At 42.5% G+C, this 21168-nt stretch overlaps 1 protein-coding gene and 1 long non-coding RNA gene across 26 annotated transcripts in view; one reads left to right on the forward strand and one right to left on the reverse strand.

The window, feature by feature from the left end:
• Positions 1-5776, forward strand: part of LOC106961340 (uncharacterized) — a 21341-nt gene extending 15565 nt beyond the window's left edge. Inside the window, exon 3 of the long non-coding RNA XR_001427751.1 lies at positions 5761-5776. This is a non-coding gene — a long non-coding RNA (uncharacterized LOC106961340). The remainder of the gene's footprint in view (positions 1-5760) is intronic.
• Positions 1-21168, reverse strand: part of clasp2 (cytoplasmic linker associated protein 2) — a 66430-nt gene that overhangs the window by 15286 nt on the left and 29976 nt on the right. For 6 of the 25 annotated variants that reach the window (XM_015054994.1, XM_015055004.1, XM_015055003.1 and 3 more), the window contains 24 exons: positions 17137-17274; positions 15778-15851; positions 15570-15662; positions 15332-15477; positions 14604-14739; positions 14455-14525; positions 14304-14363; positions 13671-13748; positions 13349-13516; positions 12135-12175; positions 11616-11768; positions 10196-10219; positions 9881-9898; positions 9183-9284; positions 8941-8967; positions 7378-7404; positions 4813-4986; positions 4610-4654; positions 3553-3660; positions 2062-2124; positions 1380-1486; positions 1219-1242; positions 926-1081; positions 92-183 (listed from right to left, as the gene is read on the reverse strand). In XM_015054994.1, the coding sequence (XP_014910480.1) occupies positions 92-183; positions 926-1081; positions 1219-1242; positions 1380-1486; positions 2062-2124; positions 3553-3660; positions 4610-4654; positions 4813-4986; positions 7378-7404; positions 8941-8967; positions 9183-9284; positions 9881-9898; positions 10196-10219; positions 11616-11768; positions 12135-12175; positions 13349-13516; positions 13671-13748; positions 14304-14363; positions 14455-14525; positions 14604-14739; positions 15332-15477; positions 15570-15662; positions 15778-15851; positions 17137-17274 (2125 nt within the window). Of the gene's footprint in view, positions 1-91; positions 184-925; positions 1082-1218; positions 1243-1379; positions 1487-2061; positions 2125-3552; positions 3661-4609; positions 4655-4812; positions 4987-7377; positions 7405-8940; positions 8968-9182; positions 9285-9880; positions 9899-10195; positions 10220-11615; positions 11769-12134; positions 12176-13348; positions 13517-13670; positions 13749-14303; positions 14364-14454; positions 14526-14603; positions 14740-15331; positions 15478-15569; positions 15663-15777; positions 15852-17136; positions 17275-18290; positions 18517-21168 lie in introns of those variants that run through there. The other 19 variants (XM_015055019.1, XM_015055008.1, XM_015054996.1 and 16 more) reach the window with 19 other exon arrangements.

Raw genomic sequence — 21168 nt, forward strand, 5'->3', positions numbered from 1 at the left:
GAAAAGATTCAGACGAAAACCCTCCATGAGTTTATCTAAAAAAAAAAAAAAAAAAACTAAAAAAAAAAAACGGGTTTGTTATGAGGCTGACCTGAGTGTGCGCTGGTTCTTAAGTAAAGCCTGCAGGCCCAAAAGTCCCTCCTTCCTCTCTGACCAGTTGGCGCTGGCGCAGCGGTTGAGCACCTGGAAATCACAGCAAACACCAGGCAGATTAAGATTCATCTCTTTCTGCAAGAAACAGCTGAAAGATTTAAAAAAATGTTTTTGCTTCAGATTTTTTTTTTAAATCCAAAATTCAATTTCCTAGCTTTTTTTTTTAATTACTATTATTATTATAAAAAAATATACAAATGACAGAAAACATCTTTTAAAAAAATGTATTTCAATCAGTCCTTCTGTATGTTGACCTGAATACAAAGTTTATCGCTCGTCAAAAAAGATTGTTCTTCTTCGGTGGACTAAAATCACTCTGAACGACGGAAACCCCTGGACAGACTTGGTGAAATTTTTATTTTTTTTTAAAAATCCAGATTTTACAAAAAAATTAAATCTAAAAGTAAAAAAAATAGATGATTGTTCAGCCCTATAGTGTATTTGCATTGAAAAAAAAAAAACACTGTACCCAAAAAACAGTAACCTTTAACTTTTTCCCATTAGCAACGTAATGACCTCAAATTGCTGCCACCACCAAATAGAACAATGCAGATGGTTTATTAAGGATTTTATGTTAGTTTTCCACCACACTGTTTGTGCAGAACAAAGTTTAGTTTTGGTTTTATGTGACCAGAGCAACTTTCACACATTAGCCGAGTCTCCTTACTCGACTTGCAGCAAACTGAAAACAACAACAACAAAAAAAATCATGCAAATATTTTGTGTTGCCTGTGAAATTAAGTATAACTAAACCATTTCCCTCGGTGCCTACCTCAGCCACATCCTCAGTTTGCCTCATGTAGGTGGGGATGGCCCCTCCGTTCCTCGAGCTGTAGGATCTCTCCGAACAGGCGCTGGATGCGTCGCTGTTGGCGTCGTCGTCAGAGTACATGTTGTAGTTCTCGTACCGCCGCCGTGCCGGCTTCTTCTGCAAGACAGAAAGAACCGGTGAGCGTAAGGGGAAGAGGGGAAGCAGAAAATAAACACGACACATCCTAAAGGAGCACATCTAAGCAACAACAACACACACACACACACAGGTATGATCCAGGAGAAGAAGCTGACCTTAGATCTCATGTCTCCCAACAGCTGACAGCATTAAACAGAGGTAGAAGCCGGGATTAGAGAACACGCAGACATGCACCCGAGGAGATGTAAGCTGCACGTTCGTTCCAAGAGTACGGGAGTGTGTCTCCATGCGAGGCTTCAGAGTTTACTGTACGTACCAGCGCATCCGCGAGGGCCTCCTCTACGTCGGAGCCGGTGTTGAGGACCCTCATGGCGCTGACCGACGAAGAGAGACGACTGGATTGGCTGATGCCGAAGCCCGATCCTGTGGGCCGAGACGGTCGCAAAAAGAGAGGGAGGAGGGGAAAATATGGAAAACCGAGCTGTTAATAAACCTCCAGGATAAAAGGGAAAACACTCTCTGTCCTCCATTCAGCCGGATCCACAGATGAGTCCCTACCTCACCGACAACATTCACACAACATCACATCCCGATTGTCAACCCTGGAAGTTAATGCGATGACTTGTTAGACGACACTGAACTTGCCACTGGGGGGGGAAGAAAGGATGGCTTAGGAATACAAAGAGAGCATGTTGGCGATCCTGCAGAGAAGGGTCGAAGCTAAATAAAGAAAATAAATGGATAAAAAAAATAAAAATACGGAAAAATGGTTATCAGCTGGCAACTGAACGGGCGGAAGCATGCGATTCCACTGGAGGGGGTTCGACATCCTAGAGCAGAACGTTAAAAACCAAATTAAAACAATGATCGATGAGGCACGAGCAAGCAGGACAAGATGGGTGGCGCCGAGAAGGACGTCAAAGAAAAACGGCGAGAGAAGTTTGGCCGAGAAGGTGGGGTGGACGGAGGGCAAAGAAATAGATGTACTCAGCCTTCACCTGCAGCCCCAAAAGCGTCAGGTGTGTGGAGCGCTCCAGTGGAGCGGGAGTAGCTCCGAGTTGCTGCAACCAAGGTTAAAACACACACACACACACACACACAGAGAGAGTTTAACAGCCGCTCACGCGAACGCAAGAATCACACGCAGGAACGTGACACAGCGAGTGCAGCGTGTGAACACAGAAAGAAAGGCAGGTTCAGAGCAAACTGATTCGTACTGTAGTTATTCAATATGCCTCAACTGTTTCATAGTTTGAATGTACTTGATTTATATATAAGATTTTATATGGAACACCAACAAAAAGTAGCTTAAAACATAAGAAAAGCCTGAAAAAGTGCGTTGTGCATACGTCTTCAGCCAGTTGTACGTCTGATTTCCACGCAAGAGTCGTCCTGTAAATATTTTAATCTTGGTATAAATCCAGCTGCTCCGTGGAGGTGTCGGAGGTTTTACAGAGTAAATAAACAGCAGCATATGGTGAACCTTGAAGCCGGATGGTTATAAAACAACATCACGAGCTTTGGCCGTCTCTCAGAGCTCAGTTCAGTTCACCATCTCAAACTGGGAAGATTTTGAGATGGAGTACCAAGACATAGCAAGGAGAGCATTAATGAGAGAAGCAGCCAAGAGGCCCATAGTAATTGTGGAGGAGCGGCAGAGATCTGCAGCTCGGGTGGGAGAATCTGCTGAGGATTATTTGGTAGCTAGAGCTACACAATGTGACAACAAAATGTCCCGAGAGGCTGCAAAATACCTGGAAGGTCTGATGAGGAGCTGAGTCCAAATATATGCCACACTTTTCAGATCTTATTAGTAATATGTTAAAAACTAGGGTTTTTTTCCCCACTCCTTAGTCATCCAGCACTTTTTGTTGGTCTGTCACATAAAACCCCAATAAAATGCACTGAGGGTTTAGAGGTGGGTAATGTGGGCTTCAAGTTTTATCGCAATATTTTATGGTGACCAAGACAATAAGTGACAATAAAAAAAACTATTTTTATTTCTTTTATGCAACTGTGTGGCTTTGGCTGCACAAACACAAATATTACTCTTGGAAAAACAAACCATTTAGTCACAAAGTGTGATTTGTGTCACTAAAATGCACACACTAATTGCATTTAATCACATTCTGATTATAGATCGTTAGTGACACACCATTAATGAACAGAGGAGAAAAACAGTTCAAATAACCCAGATAAATACGGGCGGTTTAGAGTTTCTTAATACATTAATCGGAATTTATTGCGACAACAATAAATCTGAATCTTACAATAAGAGATTTATTGCGATAATATAATTAATGCCCAGCCCTACTGAGAGTTTTGAATGGAAAAAAAACAAAAAAAAACAACACATTAAAAAAATGTGTTGTAATGCGCTATATGCACAGGTTAAAACCTAAGTTACACTAGAACCTAAAAATGGCGTCACGTCTGCAGACTCGCTCATCTCAATTCTCCCTGCACTTCGCCTCTTACTGCTTACTCACCAAGAGGTGTGAAGGAGCGTGCGGGGCTGGTGTCCCGGCTGCTCTCCCTGCTGGCCTCCCTGCTGCAGCCCTGACTCATACTGGGCCGAGGGATACGACTGCCTCGAGCTAACGCCGCCCAAAACGTACACCGCAGGACAGGAGAGGAGAAAAGTGGAAGGGAGGAAAGTGGTTGTAAGAAGACAAAAAAAACGTACAGCGAAACGGATAACCAGGAAGTCAGGAAAAATCCAGACACGAGACGTGACGGGAGGAGAATGGACGCACACGAATGAAGACATGAGACAGAAGAGAGAAAAGGTGACAAACATATCAAACAAGAAAAAAAATAAACAATGAGCCAAGCTGACTGGTCCTTAGGAAGCATCTCGACACCAGCAGCTCTAACAGTTTAATACCTTCACACTGTTAGATATGAAAAGTATAATGCAGACCTATTTTCTGTTGCCTGACAATCAATCAGGGTAGCGTGACTGCTAATGCGTCACGTTACCCTGTACACACCAGCCTCGTGACGAAACATGGCAGTGGAGGCATCATGCTTTTTCTTAAGCAGGGATCATGATGAGATGCATCTCTAAGGAGCAAAAAGCCTGCAGAGCCCAGCAGCCTGACATTTTCACAATGTATTCGTTTCCCCTCATTAAACACAGATTAGAAAAAACAAACAAAAAAAAAAAAAAAAAAAAGAGGCATTCAAGGTGAATTTAGCAATTGAAGCAAGTGGGTGAGAGGATGAGCGATGCATGCTCATCTTTTCATCTTCAGCAGCTACTCAGCCATCCACGGGTAAATCACCACCTGACATGATCCTCGTTACACAGCCACTGCCGATTAGTACGGACAGGAGGAAACATGTCCAACTGAACATGGCCGCCCATCACCACAACAAGCACAGCCACGGAGTCGGACAAATTAGAGAGGAGGAGGAGGATCTACGAAGCCGAGGCAGGTGAATGGGGCCGAGATGGTGGATTTGAAGGTGATGAAGGAGAGATGGGGGGTGGAGGGGGTGATTGAGGATGAGGATGAGGAGAGGTCGGAGCTGGAGCCTTACCTCCTCTGCTGGCACCGTTGTAGTTTGAGCTAAAGCTAGAAGGAGCTAGAGGACGGAGGAAGCAACGGGAGGAGGAGACGGAAAAACAAGCAGAGTTGGTATTGATAAACAAAGCGTGTTTATTCATCTCTTTCGCAAACGTGACACGGGAACGCCACGGGTCGTGGGTTTCGCGGGCTCGGTCCAGCGGAGTTGCTACTCACCGACGGAGAGCCGAGTGGGCGAGGAGTCCCTGGAGCAGCCCTGGCTGCGGGGGATGCGGCTGCGCCTGTGTCCGTCCCCGGTGGCTCCGCCCAGCACCCGGTGAGCCCCCGAGCTCATGGTGCTCAACGCCGTGGTGGTCAGCACGCGACCCGGAGAGCCGCTCCGACTGCCGGCTTCAGGGAGGGAGGAGGAGGACGAAGAGGAGACACAAACAAGGAGAAGAAAGTCAGAGCGCTGTCCGTCCAACCAGAGGAACGAAATGATGCAGCTAAAGACGACACAGTATTCACAGACACTATCCCACTTTTAGTGCTGTGCATAAAATCATTTAATCACCCAGTGCACCAACAGCCTCTCCAGGTTAAAATGTGCAAAAATCCCTGAAAATAAGCTCTTTAACAGTTTGCACTTATTGTCACATCTAATAATTTACAGAATTGAAACCATTTTTACGTTACTCATTTAATTCATTTACCGTTTTAAATGAGCCTGCCACATGTTGATATAAACAAAAGATATGTTGTCTTTGATACAACACTTGATAGAATATTATATTTTATCATTTTCTTAGAAGTAAACTCTCTTTGATTGACAGGAGGGTTAAGCAAATTGTTCCACATATTTATTTCATGAACAGAAACCAAAACGCTCCATTTGTTTAGTTGTGTTTATTTATTTATTTTTTTTTTAATCTCTGATCTTCTCAAATTATAAACCCAATCTCTACATCTTTTTTTTTACACTTCACTCTTGAGATAATCACTGTCCGGGAACCTTTAAGTTTTATTTCCTCAGGTTGCATAACTATGAGGGCAGCTAGTTTTCAAAATGAGAAAGACAAGAGAACATGCCATTCAAGTAAAGCAGATGCCAGTAACTGCAGTCAGGGCAATGATTCAAATACAGGAGGAGGAACAGGTTGATCTCTGGTGGCAGGACAGTCAAAGATCTCTCTCTCTCTCTCTTTATACTTTAAAGTTTAAACCCAATAAAATGCTATCAAGGACGACTGAAGACTTTTCTGGTGTTCTGAGCGGGAGATTACTGCACTGCCACAGAAGCTGCATTCATCTTCAGGGTTTTTATACATCTTTACCACAGGAGCCAATAAATGCACAGGATGCTGTAAAGATGATGGCTAACAACTTAAAATACAGTGTGTGTGTGTGTGTGTGTGTGTGTGTAATTAGATAACACAGCGGTGTTCGGTGTGACTGGAAAGAGGATTCCTGGGGTTGACACAACTACAACTTACAAAAAGTTCATATTGGAATGACACATTAGCATGGATTCATTCAGAAGGATAAATATTCAGCAGCAATTGGATCATTTTAAAATCATGACATCAAATTTAGCTGACCTGTTCTCCAAATATCTACTGAAATGGAAATTTTTTTACCCTTCATCTATACACTAATTTTACAATCTAATGTCCTCTTTCCCCTGGGGATCCTGTCTCCGAGTGCCAAGCCCACAGAGTCTTTTACACTGCAAAAACAAAACTTTACCTAATATTTTTTTGTATAGTTTCAATGGCAAATGTCTTAGTTTTGTCTCAATTCAAGCTCAATAACTTACAAGTAACTTTTCAGCACAATATAGGAGCTTGTTATCAGTGAAATAACTGACCAGAGGGGAAAACATATTATAACTAATGGCATTATTGTCATTTTCCTGTTGCAATTCTTAGGAGATTTTTTTTTCTTCAGATATTATGTTTTATATGTGGAAAATGCCTTATTCCATTACTTTTTCTCATTATTTAGGAATTACAGACATAAAACAAGCTCCTATATTCTGCTGAAAAGTTGCTTCTATGTTAGTTTCTTCTTATTTCCAGTGTGCTGAGATATTTTGTGTTTTTGCAGTGCAGTCTAGTGATTTGTTCTTCTACAACCCTCAGGACAAACAGTTGAGGTGTGAGATGTGAGTTTGGATTAAAAGCTCTAGCGCTCTACATTATGCTGGACTAAAGCAGCTCTTCATATTTGAACACAGGTATGCAGATCAGTCTCTGTGTGACAGATGACTGATCTAAATCCACACACACACACACACACACACACACACACTACCAACACTGAGCAACAAGCACCCAACTTAAACACATTAAAGAGAAAACTATGTTTATATAAGGTACAAAGTACCACACTGTCTGGTTCTAATCAGGCGCTTTGTTGCTAATTAAGTGACCAGTTATGTTTTAAAACTGCTTCCTTTATTTGCTTATCGTTATTAGACACACAAAATAAGAGAAAATTAAAAAAAAAAAAAAAAAAAAAAAAATGAATCTTTTGCAAATCCAAACACGAGTGGGTGCAAAAACTCGACGCTTCCAAAGCGAATCAGCATGAAAGCTAAGCATCAGTAATCTGTAACTACAAATCCCAGCATGCCTCGGTGACAGTGCAGATAGCTTTAAAGTGATCTGTCTAAGTGCAATATGGGTAAAAAGACAGAAAAGAGAAGTCAGGGGAACAAAGGAAACCAGACAGACTAGAATTAGGGAGTGAAGGAAGTAAAAAACAAAAACAAAACAAAAAACAGTAGCGCTGTAGCCTTACCACCAACAGGGTTAGCAGACTGAGATCCTGAGACATTAAGCCCATTGGTTGAGAGAAGGGGGAGAGGGCAGAGATAAGAGGAAGGCGAAGGAACAGCGGGTTAAATCAGATGAGTTATGGGTTAATGCAGAAGCGTCATGGGAGCAAAAAAGCAGAGTCAGATGGGAGCGCATCCGTGTGTTTCAAAGTGACAGTGAAGGCGAAGCTTCGGCATGTTAGTCAAATCAAATCGCTAAAGAGAAAACAAGATCACAGACGAACTGAACCAGCCGCAGATGGTAAACTGGGAAAAGCAGTGCATGTTTGGTCTACCCGTCACAATGAGGAAATTAAAATCTTTAAAAGAACAGAAAAAAAAAACACGCTCTCTCACTCTCTCATCTTTAAGCTTCGTTTTATAGACACAAAATGAATCCTGGGATTCAGGGTTTAAAAGTCTGATGAGAAAACCTGAAAGTGGCTCTCCGTCCAAATGTTCAAGTTCGACTGGTTAACTCAGTTTACGCCACACGCATCTCTGCATGATTTGTCCCTTAAAAATCATTCATACTGCTTGAACTATGCCATAAAATTTATTACATTGGGATTTTATGTGATTGACCAGAGGTCTGCAACCTTTAGGATCCAAAGAGACGCGTTTCCCCCCTCAGTCTTTCTGGATAAAGTACCTCCAAAATCTACCTGACCCTTCCTCCCCCAAAAAAACTCATCAAGTTTAAACTTACTTGCCAATTGGGTCTAAACAATATTCTGAAAACTTAACAATCCCATTGAGTGTTGTATTAACATTACTTGAAATAAGTAAACAAATACTTAACAGTCAATATCTCTCTACTTTATGTTATAGAAACATAAAACCCAGATGGATCAGGCTCCTGGGAAATAAAATCAGTTTCCATCTTATCGATATGGTTTTCTTGAAAGGTTTAAATGAGATTTTAAATTAGTCAAAAACGAGTCAGTTTTGAAAATAATTTAAAATGATGAATAATTTTTAAAAAGCACACTAGATTCAGCCAAAAAAATAAAAAATAAAAATAAAAAATCTGAAACATGAAAAATATTCCTATTCTCATTTTCCTGTTGCAATTCTTAGCAGATGTTACCTGAAAGCATTTTTATTGCTTTTAATAAATAACAAAAATATTGCTGAGTTCAAGAACTGACTTTTACATTTTTTTCACTTTTAACTGGGAAACAAAAGTAATTGTGGCCCACATGTACTTTTTGACTTGTCAAAAAGTTTGGATACCCTCTGGTCCATCACTCCTAAACACCTTGACGTTTGTGGTTGAAAGTGGACAAAAAATGAAGAAAAAAAAAAGAGATATGAATACTTCTGCTTAAAGTACCTTTCTGACAACATTAGCCAAAGCTACGCTAAGACCGCGTAAAGCAACATATCCACCACACCAACCTCAGTGATGAGACACGGCATGCAGGGGGAAGTACAAACACTACTCTTTTTAATGAAACACCTTGATCAGAATGAGAGCAGCAGCAGGTGAGCCACCAATCCCACTGTGGGACACAAAGACAAGCACACTCCGACAAACAGGATACCTGGCGTGCAATCGGATTCGTCGGAACCTGAAGGCACAAAAACATTAATATGGAGCTTATCGTCACCGTGACGGCAACAAATTGTGAAACTCCACAATCAAATCCTGAGGAAAAAAAGAAAACAAAGAATCCTGGCAAACGCCTTACGCACGCGCACACCCGGCATGTCTGCGATGCCGTAGATCAAAGGGGGGAAAAGAGCCTTCTGCCGAGAGAGGACGAGGCGGGAAAAAGTTACTTACGTTGCGACTGGGAGACCATCTTGGTGCGGCTGCGCCCTCGAGAGTCCACCTGGCTCGACACGGTGCTGGCGGTCGACAGGGGCTGCTTGGCACGAACTCGGCCTGCGTGTGAAGGAGGACGACATTGACTTCCTGCCCCCACAGCGGCAGCGCCGTCTGCAGCAGAACAAAGCCCAGAAGCAAAGGAGCGCCAGCAGCCGATGGAAAGCGTCTGACGCTGAAAGCTGCTCTGTCGACATTCGCAATCAGCCAGCCGTAGATGCAAACAGCAGGGATGGTTCAGCGGAAAATAAGACAATAAAGCCACCAGATATCGCAAAGTAATTGAAGGATTTAATCAAGCAGGAAGCCTTTTGCACTGTACAATAATCAGTGGATTATAATGATTATAGTACTGATTATTTTCTTTGTTAAAAGCAGCAATTTAGTTGATTATTATTATTATTATTATTAATGAATTAATCTCACACTACTCTGTTAGTTTGCAATACTAAAATGCTAGAAGAAGAAGAACTACAACATTAGCTTGAACATTTGCATTTTTTTTTCAATAATTATTTCAATCATTCCTCAATTATGGAAAAAAACAACAACAACAAACTAGATTGGATTTCTGCAAATAACTGCTGGGATCTATATCTGGGTCTTCTAGCCTAGAACATCCCCAAACACCAACACAAACCTAACAGGAGTCTTACCATTGTCTGATCTGGTCCCTACAGACAGACAAAGAGGGAGCAGGTTGTAAATATGTGGTTTCACCTTCTGTAGTGTATTATTTCTATGATCACATGACTTCAAAACACATCCTGACGTAAAAAAAATCTGACTGAAGCAGTTTGAATCAAATACAAAATGGTTAGTTTCCTAGTTTCAAGTTAAAAGCATATGATGACTTCCATGTATGCAAGATGGACAGCAGGGGGCGCTGTGGTCATAACAGTTTAAATAAGCCTGGATGGAAGTGATTAAAGGAGAAAGCAAAGGGATGAAGCAGAGTGAGATGATCTTACCATCCGTTTTATCAGAGGCATCATCTTAAGTAGCAAAGAGAGCCGAAAAGGAGGAAAAGAAATAATAGCAGAAAAAAAAAATATAGATACAAACAAAAGAAATAAGGAACAAGGATTGGACGAAAATGAGGATTTTAAAGAAATGGTGTGGGGGGGGGGGAAACAAGGAGCCAAAAATGACAAACACAGGAGGCAGAGAAGAGAAAGGCAGACAGAGGAAAAAGAAAGAAGAAAGGAGCACAAAGTGCATTAGTAACATACCGTTTGCTCAAAGAATCATGCAGATGTTCGTTACAACAACAAACTCCTCTTATGTGACGGACCGACACAAAGTGCCGCGTGATTGTGAGAGGAAGAAAAAAAAAAAAACATTACGGGTTTTCCAAAGGTTTTCCTGTTTAAAAAATAAAGCTGTGCATTTCTATTTGACTCACTGAAGTTAACATTTTTAAAGAAAACCTTAAACTCTAACTACAGAGGGACAACATCTGTCATGTTTGGACCTCTAAGAGACTGAAACGCGTGTCCGTTCCTCTTTTCTTAAAGCAGCTGTCAGATTGGGTGGACGACGACAGAGAAGCGCAAGTTTCAATTTTTCTAACATATTTTGACATGGATTTAGGTATTGACTTTGACTGGGCCATTCTAGCAGTATCATACTAAACTATTGCATTGTAGCTGTGGTTGTATTGCAGGATTTGTTTTGTAGGGATGTTGCGTTCAAGATAATGTACGATGTCGGTCTTTCGCCACACCTTTGTTTTGCCTCACTCAACTGGAAAACTCTTGCACAGGTTTGCTGCGTCCGTCCCCTACATGTCTTGTAAACATGGCCTCCATTTCCACTGATTGCTCTTCTTGTCGCTTCTCCGTTGAGTGAATGATTAACAGTTTATAGATTCTTTCACCTGAACTGTGGATCTCCACAGCCATTGGCTGTACTAGATATTAAAGGACGAATCCAAAAGCATGCCACATTTCTCAAACGCTTTAGCTGTGTGCTAGTTTGTGTTGGTCCATCACATAAAATCCCCCCCCCCAAAAAACAGCAGATTGTCGTTGTAACGCAACAAAGTATGAACAAGTTCAAAGAGCATGACTATTTCTGCAGGCGTACAAATTGAAACAAAGAGGAGTCACATTCATCTACGGAACATGCAGAACATTAACGGATCGACAGGTGGACGGGCAGGTGGGCAGGAGAGAAGAGGAGCAGAAGCAGTTCAAAGCAATAAAAGCGTGCGAGTCTGTGGCTTCATCCCCGAGAACCGATTTTATCTGAGATTTTATCCCTGCACTGATCTGAGACGACTCCTTAGGCGTCGTTCTTATCCGGCCGCCTCGCTTCCCGGCGAGCACCTGCTGACCGACGGCCTGCTCTGTCTGATCTGTCGTCTACCTCGCCTGGCGGGGCTCTTACCCAGAGAGGAGTAGGAGCCGGGGGGCAGGCGGCTCGCTCCCTTGGTTTGTCCGACGTGCCGGTATTTAGCAACTGCTGCCGCGTTCACGTCCACGTCGCTGCGGGAACGCTGCAGTGAGACCGAGGAAGCCCCGCCCCTTGAACCAGCAGGGACTGACGGGGGAGCAGGAGCAGGTGTGACGATGGGAAAGAAGGGATGGAAGGTGACAGGATATACAGGGAAAAAAACAAAAAAAAAACAACAACAACATCACAAACGCATGCAGGCACTGTACTGCACAACACAGGAAACATCCATACATATACACCAACATGTATATGTGTACAAAAAAATCACGAAGTGGTGACTGTTTGGACGATGTAAATGGGAATGATGGGGGAAAAGATTTTGAAGGAAACAACGTCTGCCTCTCTCCGTGTGTGTGAGATCTGAACTTCAGATTACGTGTTGAAGGAAGGTGCGGCGTGTGTGTGTGTGTGTGTGTTATTGGCCGCTCTGTGTGGGTGCGCTTGACTCACCTCGCCCCGGAGCAGCCGACCACTTGGAAGTCATAGGACGGCTGATAAAAGAGGGGGAAAACTGGGTCAGGACTCAAACGCTCAGATGACCAAAGCAACAACCTGTCAGAGTTCACGTCGCCTCAGAGCAGACGGCGTGGAATCAAGTTTTGTTCCCCATCGTTCTAAATTAAACTGTAAAACATCCTGAACTATATTTGGAGAGCCCACTGAGCATCTAGACTTAGTACATCATCAAAAAGTTACTTTAAGTGGTTTATAAATGAAATGTAAAGAAAAAAAAAACCTACAAGCATATTTAATTTGCACAGAAACATTTCAACATTTCTCCTCATTATTATCACAAATTACACCTATTTAGGGAACATTAGTACAAACTAGAATATTATATACGACCAATGAAAGGAGTTTTTAAACGGAGAAATGCTGTGTTCTGGTCTAAACAACAAAAGAAATAAAACTACAAAAGACTACTTTTTTTGCCAAGTTCAAACATTTTAAGGGAAAGTTGAGTGGAAGGATAAAATTCTGGTAAAACATGGATAATTACAGCCTTTGTGAGGTGGCGAAGGAAAAGCAGAATCAACAGTTTTGGTGGGGTGAAGGGGGGGACTCACAAAGTCTAAGCTGCCGCTGGAGTCAACGCCTTAAGAGTCACAACACATGACCGTGTCATTCTTTGTGTTAAGCAACTTCTGCACCAGCGACAATGTTTCTTGTCTGAGCCAAGGATAGAAGGACAGGACGAGCTTCATGCAGATGCTGACAACATTTTCCAGCAGGTCTCAGAACCTGACCACACTCCTAAAAGTACTAACAACACCTGCAATGATCATCCCTGTTACTGACTGGCCAGCAAGTTCACCAAGTTCAATATGGGATATTTGACAATATCCCATATTCTTTATGGCAGAGGTTCCCAAACTGTGGGGCGCACCCCCTAGAGGGGGCGCCATGCCATCGCGGGGGACGGAGGGGAAGCCGTCTCTCTGATTTTACTCTTTATAGGTAAACGTTTGAGTAAAAGGCAGCAAATCTCCCGAGCAGGGAGCGGATTAACAGGGAGGCTTTCCGTAATGTTGGCTGAAAGATCAGAAACCGGATAAATCCCTTTTCCTCCAAAATTACGTTAACGCAAACGCTCGACTGCAGCGACTCGGCAAACTAAGAGCTCTAAAGTAAGTAACAGGCGAACAGCTCTGAACATTTATTACTTAAGGCTCTCTTGGGAGGACGATGAGGAGCGGTCGCTCTGGGGAAGAGAGGCCACGCTGCCGGAGCTCTTCAGACAGGACTGCAGCGTCTTCTGGTACAACGACTCCAAGGAGTTGTACAGAGCGTCGGCTTCACCTGGGAAGTGGTTCCTCAGGCCCCAGTAGGTCCTTTAAGAGACAAAAGGCGGGTGAGGAGGCAGAAAAACACCAACCAACAGGAGAGAGTAGAGAAAAATAGACACGAAGAGAGAGATAAACAACGGAGAGGCAGAGTGCTCGTAATGGAGTTTTCTGGAAAGCCTCTGCATCCGGATTGCCTTACTTGCGGGCCTCCACTCTGGCCTCCGAGTCGGCATCTCGAATTCCCTTTTTGATGCTTTCCACCAGAACTGCAGTGTGTCTGGGGCAATAAAAAAAAAAAAAAAGAAGAAAAGCCATCAAAAACAACAACAAAAACAGAAGGAGTGTTAAGTGAGAAAAAACATTCCCGCATCTGAAAAAACGTGAATGTAAATCTAGCAGATCGGTTCAGACTAAACCGTTCTGATCTAGTCCTCCAAACCGTAGGGACACTGCAGACGCAGTTTGTGAGAAATAATTTGGTATCTTTTTTTCGGCATGGCATCAAAAGAATTCATCAAGTCAAACGCTTTTTACAGAAAGAAAAAAAAATCTAATCGTTTCAAACAACTTAAAAAAGGACAGCGTCTACCGAGTCGTAGAGAAGTCACAGCAACAGCTCAACAGACTTATAGTTGGCACAAAATTTACAGTCAGTATTCCCATTTTTGTTGTTTCATAAGGTACATGACGTAAAAAAAAAACCGCTGGGGAAACATTTCTAGTTGTAAATCTTTAATCACATCATCTGCCAAAGTGGTTGCAGAGGAGAACCGAAAGCTCAGTTTGTCCTGCTTTTTAAGACAGAAACTGTGAATAGTTTTAATGTCCTCACTTTTCTAGAGAGTGGGTCTGCCATTCCTGTAGAAGAAGGTCCAGGAAATAATAACAGCGCCTGGAAATTAGACATTTATTTTCATGAGCTTTTCTCTTAGCGTACTCATCATCAGCACCAACGCGTCCGTTGGTTCGGTCGTTTGCGTTACCTTCTCACAGCCACAGACTTGGACGTGCAGTTGCTGGTTATCAGAGGGATGAGCCGCGGGACGTGGGTGTGCTGCGGAAACAAAGGATGTGAAACGAAAGGTCTGACCTAAATCCCAAACACTAACGACCAAGCGTGGGAAACACTCACCCGTATAATGATGCGGATGGCGGAGACGCCAGAGGTGGCCATGATTTTGGCGCAGTTGGGAATGAGGTTGAACAGAACGGGGACGATGGCTTCGGCTCCATGGTCAAACTTATTGCCCAGGACTGACGAGAGATGGCTAATTAAAGAAGAGATGGACAAATGTTAGACACGGTTTGACATAAACCCTTTAACGATGAGCCAGAATGGCAGGTTTCAGCTAATTTCACACCACATTGGATGTGCAAAAACAGTTGCAGCTGATCTGAAGAACGCAATTTCACTTGGTTTATTTTTAATTAAAGTTTTTTTTTTTTTGTCGTTACATTTTCACCCTCACATCAAAGCAATTTCCTAGTCTGTGAACGTGTTTAGTCGCAATAAAATGATTCCGAGTCATTTCTCTTTTTTTCTCAATTTGATCTGGACGTTTGTTACTATAATCAATTACTGCTACTCACACCCATTTTTCACTTTTTATATAATTTTACTGATTTTTCAGTTGTTTTAGTACATTTTTCAATTTGAAACGGTAACAATTTTGTCTAAATTCACGGCAGAAATTTGTACAGAGGTCAGTTTTTAAGCGTGGAGAACAGAAAGTCAGAAGGCAAAGGACAACAAACGGTTGAGGACGAACTAAAAAAAAAAAAAAAACGAATGGATGGACTTTAGAGGACGAAACACTGAATAAAAGCGTGAGGAAAAGGAAATATGTGACCGACACTCACGCCACAGTGATGCATGCCTCTCGGACCACTTGTGAGCGCAGATCTTTAGCAGACAGCTTGAAGGCTCCGTCTAGTAACCGGAGGTGCTGGTAAAAGCAGTCGTAGCCGGCTGCGCCCGCGACCAGCAGCGACCGGATTTTCTTCAGCTGCGAAAACAACCAGAATGCGTCTAAGAGCAAGAACGGGACGTGAAGTTGAGCAGCATAATTCAAAGACGACAGAAGGGGAATCAACACACAGCGTTGCATCTCTGGTCCCAGTCGTGTTTGTCGTCAGAGCAGATCTCACGGATCTTGTTGAGGTTGTCCTCAAGGTCCCGTGTGGAGTAGATCTGGAAGCGAAAGCAGAGGGGTGAGCATTATTCATAAGGGCCATTAAGTCACTAATAATAAGCTGCTAAAATGGATGAACGTTTAAAAACGTCCTGGTTTTAGCTTCTGTTGTACCTGAACAGGAGGGACGTCTGTGAAGGCTCTGATGAAATCTTCTTCATCCAGTGCTCCAGCACTTTCCTTAGACACTGGAAGGGGAAAAAAAAGAAGGGGTGAGAGACAAGTCAGTGCATCTAAAATAAAATAAAATAAATAAATAAAATAAAAGTCCAATGGAGAGCGAATAAAGCCGTGGTAATAATCCCCTAGAGGTCTGCTGAAACCCATAAGTCCGAAGTAGCTGACTGTGCTTTAATGGGCGGCCAGCGGTAACGAGGCCGTCAATCAGGAAGCTCCAGGCCTGAGTGGCTTGTTGGCCACGCATCCTACAACTCCTGACTGGAGAAATGAAGACAGGAACAAGACAGGAAACAGGAGTACCAAAAAAAAAAAAAAAAAAAATTCAAGATGGTCCGATTATGAAAGCAGTAAAGCTAGCTGGAAACAGGATTTTCACAGGGAAGGAGGCAAATCGATCATGACAGGATAGTAGAGAACAAACAGGGAGCAGACATTACGCTGACATGACACGACTAAGAATAACGCTACACAAATCTTTTATTCCTATTTCTGCGTGGTAATATACAAATACAAACGGTTATTTTCACTCCGATCTGTCCGACTATTGTGACATTTGGGCCAGCTAGAGTGTGTGGGTGTACTTTCATTTGCATGCAGACAGAGGAAAGAGAATCACATACAAGGCAATGTCCTGACAGAACACCGATTCAAATGTGAAAACTATCACTTTTATGTTTAAATATGCCTTTCCTTTTCATATTTCAGTTCATTTTAATTGTCGGTCTTTAAATAAATTGTTTTTTGAACCTTTTTCTGTTACGTTTTTCCTTGCACTTAACTTTCCACCAACAGGCCTGGTTGCAACACCTTGGTTAGTAAATGTTGTGTTAATTGTCCGAGAGTGAATATCGAGTCAGCATGATTGTAGAAGTCATATTATTGGGATTTAAGCATTAACATTACTGTTAATTGGTCTCCAATAATCCAAGAGGTTGAAGTTTCCATTATCTGGAAGCCATAATCATCATACTGAAGAGTAAAACAGGAAAATATCTCACTTTGTATGCAAACTCTGGACAAGTAAGCGTTTCCTTTTTTAATTAATTTGAAGGAATAAACTTACTTTTGCTCATAAAAAAATATTTTGAAAAAAGAAAAAAAGAAGCCATCTTTATTAATTATCTGTAACAGTAAAGTTGAAGAGCTGCAGCCAGAGGGGTTAAACCTTAAACACAATAAGGACCATCACAATACATTCGCTCATTTGAGAAACGTATAAATATAAATAAATCGTCGTCGAGCTTTTGCTCATTTTGCATTTGGTGTGTGAGAGAGCAGACGTATGTAAAACACCTAGCTTGCTGCTGGTGGCGCTGGGCCTGCGTGCAGCAGAGGATTCTGCAGCTTTCTTGGGAACTTTGGGAATCTTGAAAGCAGCCTGAGCCGAGGAGGAGCGCCCGTCCACGCTGTCGTCATCGTCGAAACTACGATCTGCAAAAGGGAAGACGGAAAGAAGCGTCACGACACGTGCCAAAATCCTCCGAAGGAAGAAAAGAGGAACGTAACTGCAGTAAGACGAAACGGAAGAGGAAAAACTCCAGTTGGGTTTTCGGGATGCAGTCCGAAATCTTTAAGTTTCCAAATTACAGAAGGGAAACTTTATAAATGAAAAGACATTTTCCTGAGTAAGGGAAGTGACGCACAACGTTTACCTGTATTTCTTCATTACATACACTTTAACCTTTGATTTTATTTTTATTTTACCCTGTTGTTACAATATGGATCTCGTCTGAAATAAAGGTAAATTAAACTACACTGAGGACAATACAGCTGCAGCTGAAAATAGTGCAACAACTTATAATCAAAAATGAGTCACAGACCGTAGCTTTCGGACAGTTCATTCAGGAATGACTGAATCGATACCAATGATAGCCACTCCACTTGCTGCGAAGAAGAACAAGAAAGAAGCCGTTCACTCGAGGTATCCAACTATTCAACCAGTGAGTGGCAGACCTCCTCTGGGGGAAAATCCTTTTTTTTTTTTTTTTGTGAACGCTAGCAGAAATAAAGCAAGGCAGGGATCTGGGACTGAAACCTGAGACCTGTCTGCAACAACGATGTGCAGAATAACATGTGGACGCACATAAAAAAAACGCGCACACACACACACGTCCACTGTGGAGATGAAAACTGTTGGCCCGGGAATGCAGTCGAGCTCCCGTTGCTTTGACAACCAGCCATGGAGAAATGCGCTAAAGCCACCACCCTACACGTTGACACACACGTCGGCTCTTCTACAAACGACCGCAGATTGTCTCCATCAAAGAGACGCGAGCGTGAATGTTAACGGGAGCACGACTGTCCAGTCAAACCGAGGCTCCGTTGTGTGTTTCAAAGCAAATGTAGAGAAAGGGTACAAACAGTCTGCCGTGGGTTAGCATCCACACACACACACACACACACACACACGCACGCACGCACGCAGCCAAGTCCATCCCTGCACTCACAGTCACAGATCCGCTGGCAGATAAGTCGTCTCATGCTTCTAGGAGGGCGTGGTGTGCCGGGGTCTCCTCTCTTCTCCAAGCCGTACCCCCAAATCAGACACACACACACTCTCCTCACACACACTTCATGGTGAAGGCTAAAACTGTGCGTCCAAAATCAAGATAAAAAAAAAGAAAAAGAAAAAAAAGTCCGCCTCCACCCAGACAAGTGCCGGCATTTTCCTTCATTTCTCTCTCCTCTCCATCCCTCCCTCCCTCTCCCTCAGCCTCTCTCCTCCTTCCCTCGGCAGCCCGGCGGGCCAATCAGATGCGAGATGACATCATGGTGCTCCAGCCAGTGCGGAGGCAGGCCTCTCGGTTTGTGGTGGGAGGGAGAGAGAGAGAGAGAGAGAGAGAGAGAGAAAAAGGGAGACACACACAAAATCAGACACCCCAGGAATATTAACGGGGCTGCTTGGTGTGTTCATGCCAGACAGCCTAACCTGAACTCATTATCCCCGACAACGCAGCCTCTCACTGCCGCCCCCACCCGCTCTGCTGCGCGTCCACTTATAAACAACACAGTCATTGTTTGAGCAAAAATGTTACAGAGAGAGAGAGAAAAAAAACACACTTTTATATCTAGACTCTAATAAAAAGAACAAAGAATGATCCTAATGTGATCATTAGGATGTGATCCTAATCATCACATCACTAGATGTGATGATTAGGCACGACCACGCCCATCAAAGACCTCGACCGTCTCGCCACCCTGACTTGATTTACCACTCTCTTTTATTTTATTCAGTTAGCCATAAAATTAAAAACAGCGGCTTTACATAATACAACATCTGTGAAGTTTTATTTCACATAAAGACTATTTTTAGAGTATTAAGCCACTGTAGTAACTCCTAAGAACAAAGAACTATATTAAAATTATGCAAGTGAAGAAGTCAACTGGACTCTAACAAATTGTAGCTGCGATAAAAGATATGCTCGTTTCAAATGAACAAATAAAACTGTCTATTTTTCTGTCACTTTAAGTCGGATGTCAGACACTCTTTTTCTTTTTGAGTTCATTTTTAAAGACAGTAAAATGGAGAGCTCTCCAACAAAACTCCAGGGTCATAATTGGCAATATGCAGTAACCTTTTGGCCATTGATTATGAATCACTGGCCATCACAGGGTTAGCATCCTTTGCCTTTTGTCTAGTCAGACCCCAGGGGAGTACATGTGTCAGGGTGAAGGGCAGAACAAAGACAACAGAGAAGAGTCCAAACGAACACACATCGTTAGTCTAATTGTTGACTCGCAAACTTTGATAGTTCGCCAAACCAAAAAAATTTCATTCTGGATCCCGAGATTCAGCAATAATGATGAAACGCTGACAATAAACCAGGCCTGCACACGCCAACACACACACACACACACACACACCCACAAACAGGGATAACGGCTCCCCATGCACTAGACATGGTTGCCATGGAAACTTCAGGCCGAGATTCCCTCCTCTCTCCGTTTCAGGAGAGCAGTCGAAGACAGGAATAAGGGAGGAAGAAGAAAGAAAAAAAAAAGGATTGTGTCAAATGCTTCGATTTGACAATATTCCCAAATTCATTTCAACACGCTTGCGCACAAAGTCTGCAAACTCCCGGTTCTTCGAAAACTGCAAATCCAATAAAACGCAAAAAAAAATAAGCTGATGGATGACAGAAAAAAAAGGAAAGAGGAGAAGAGGACTTCGATGTTTCATCAGGATATCCGTTACAAGCTGACAGAAAGAAACGGGAAATCTATGCGGAAAGAGAAAAAGCTGATGAAAGACGCATTTAAAGATCTGCATAAGCAAATTTATTTTATTAATGTTCTGACCACAAGGGGGCAGCACGGATGCTGTTCTCAAGGTGAATTGGGTAGGTTTAAAAAAAAAAAAAAAAAAAAAAAACACACACTCACTACACTGACAGCCTGTGGCAGCGCTGGTCTGATGTGAGCTGCAGGGACACAACGACCATGAGACAGTGAGCAGCTTCAAAAGACGGGAGAGAAAATAACCCTCATGTGGGATCAACAATAGTATGGAAAAATATTTTGATTCTGTAGAGACTTGCAGTCAACTGCTTGATTACAAAACACCTAAGCAATATCGGCTATTTACGTTATTAGTGAGGTGCTTAAAATACGGTCAGGAACGGCACAAAAGTCATAAGAAGCTTGTAAAGAAGAAAACTGTTTTCTATTGAGGATGATCAGCCGTTTCTAGAGCAAGGAGTTCAAAGTAGGTAGCGAACAGAAACATTTTACAGAGAAGTTACTCTGTTTTATTCCTCTGAAGAGTCGAACTGCTTCATGGGATCTTCTAGCTGAGGAAATACTGCAAGTGTGGAAATCTCTGTTAATGTAAGGATTTACTAAACCTACAGAAAACACACAGACCGGCGTTTACAGCTAGCAATGCTAAGTATGGAAATCATCATCACACCTGGAAATTTTAGAGAAAGTGTAAAACAACTCATTTTGGATTTGTTTTGAAATAATAAAACTGTTTAACTGCAGAGCTGTGGAACGTTGACTGCTCTCTGTCTCTGTCGCACACACCATGTGGCATCTCCTCTGCTTCTATTATAACGACAAAATGCTGCCAAAGGATTGTTTACTGTTGCAATTAAATGAATTGGTAATTTAACGCTGCATTAAAAAGTTGGACATCTCTACTGTGCATTTGGAATCGAGCTTATGATCGTATTTGAGAAAGCTGTCACAATTCCACTTCATGCAGATAGTAAAACCGTCGTTTAATTGATGCAGGATTCAATAAAAGTGATATAAAACTCGCAAGGAATTGGCTAGATGGTGTATCGCTAACCAAACTGTATGGAAGAGACGTAATATGGGACA

The sequence above is a fragment of the Poecilia latipinna genome, unplaced genomic scaffold, assembly GCF_001443285.1.
Source record: "Poecilia latipinna isolate Pla-1442-1.1 unplaced genomic scaffold, P_latipinna-1.0 Scaffold1290, whole genome shotgun sequence".
NCBI lineage: Eukaryota > Metazoa > Chordata > Actinopteri > Cyprinodontiformes > Poeciliidae > Poecilia > Poecilia latipinna.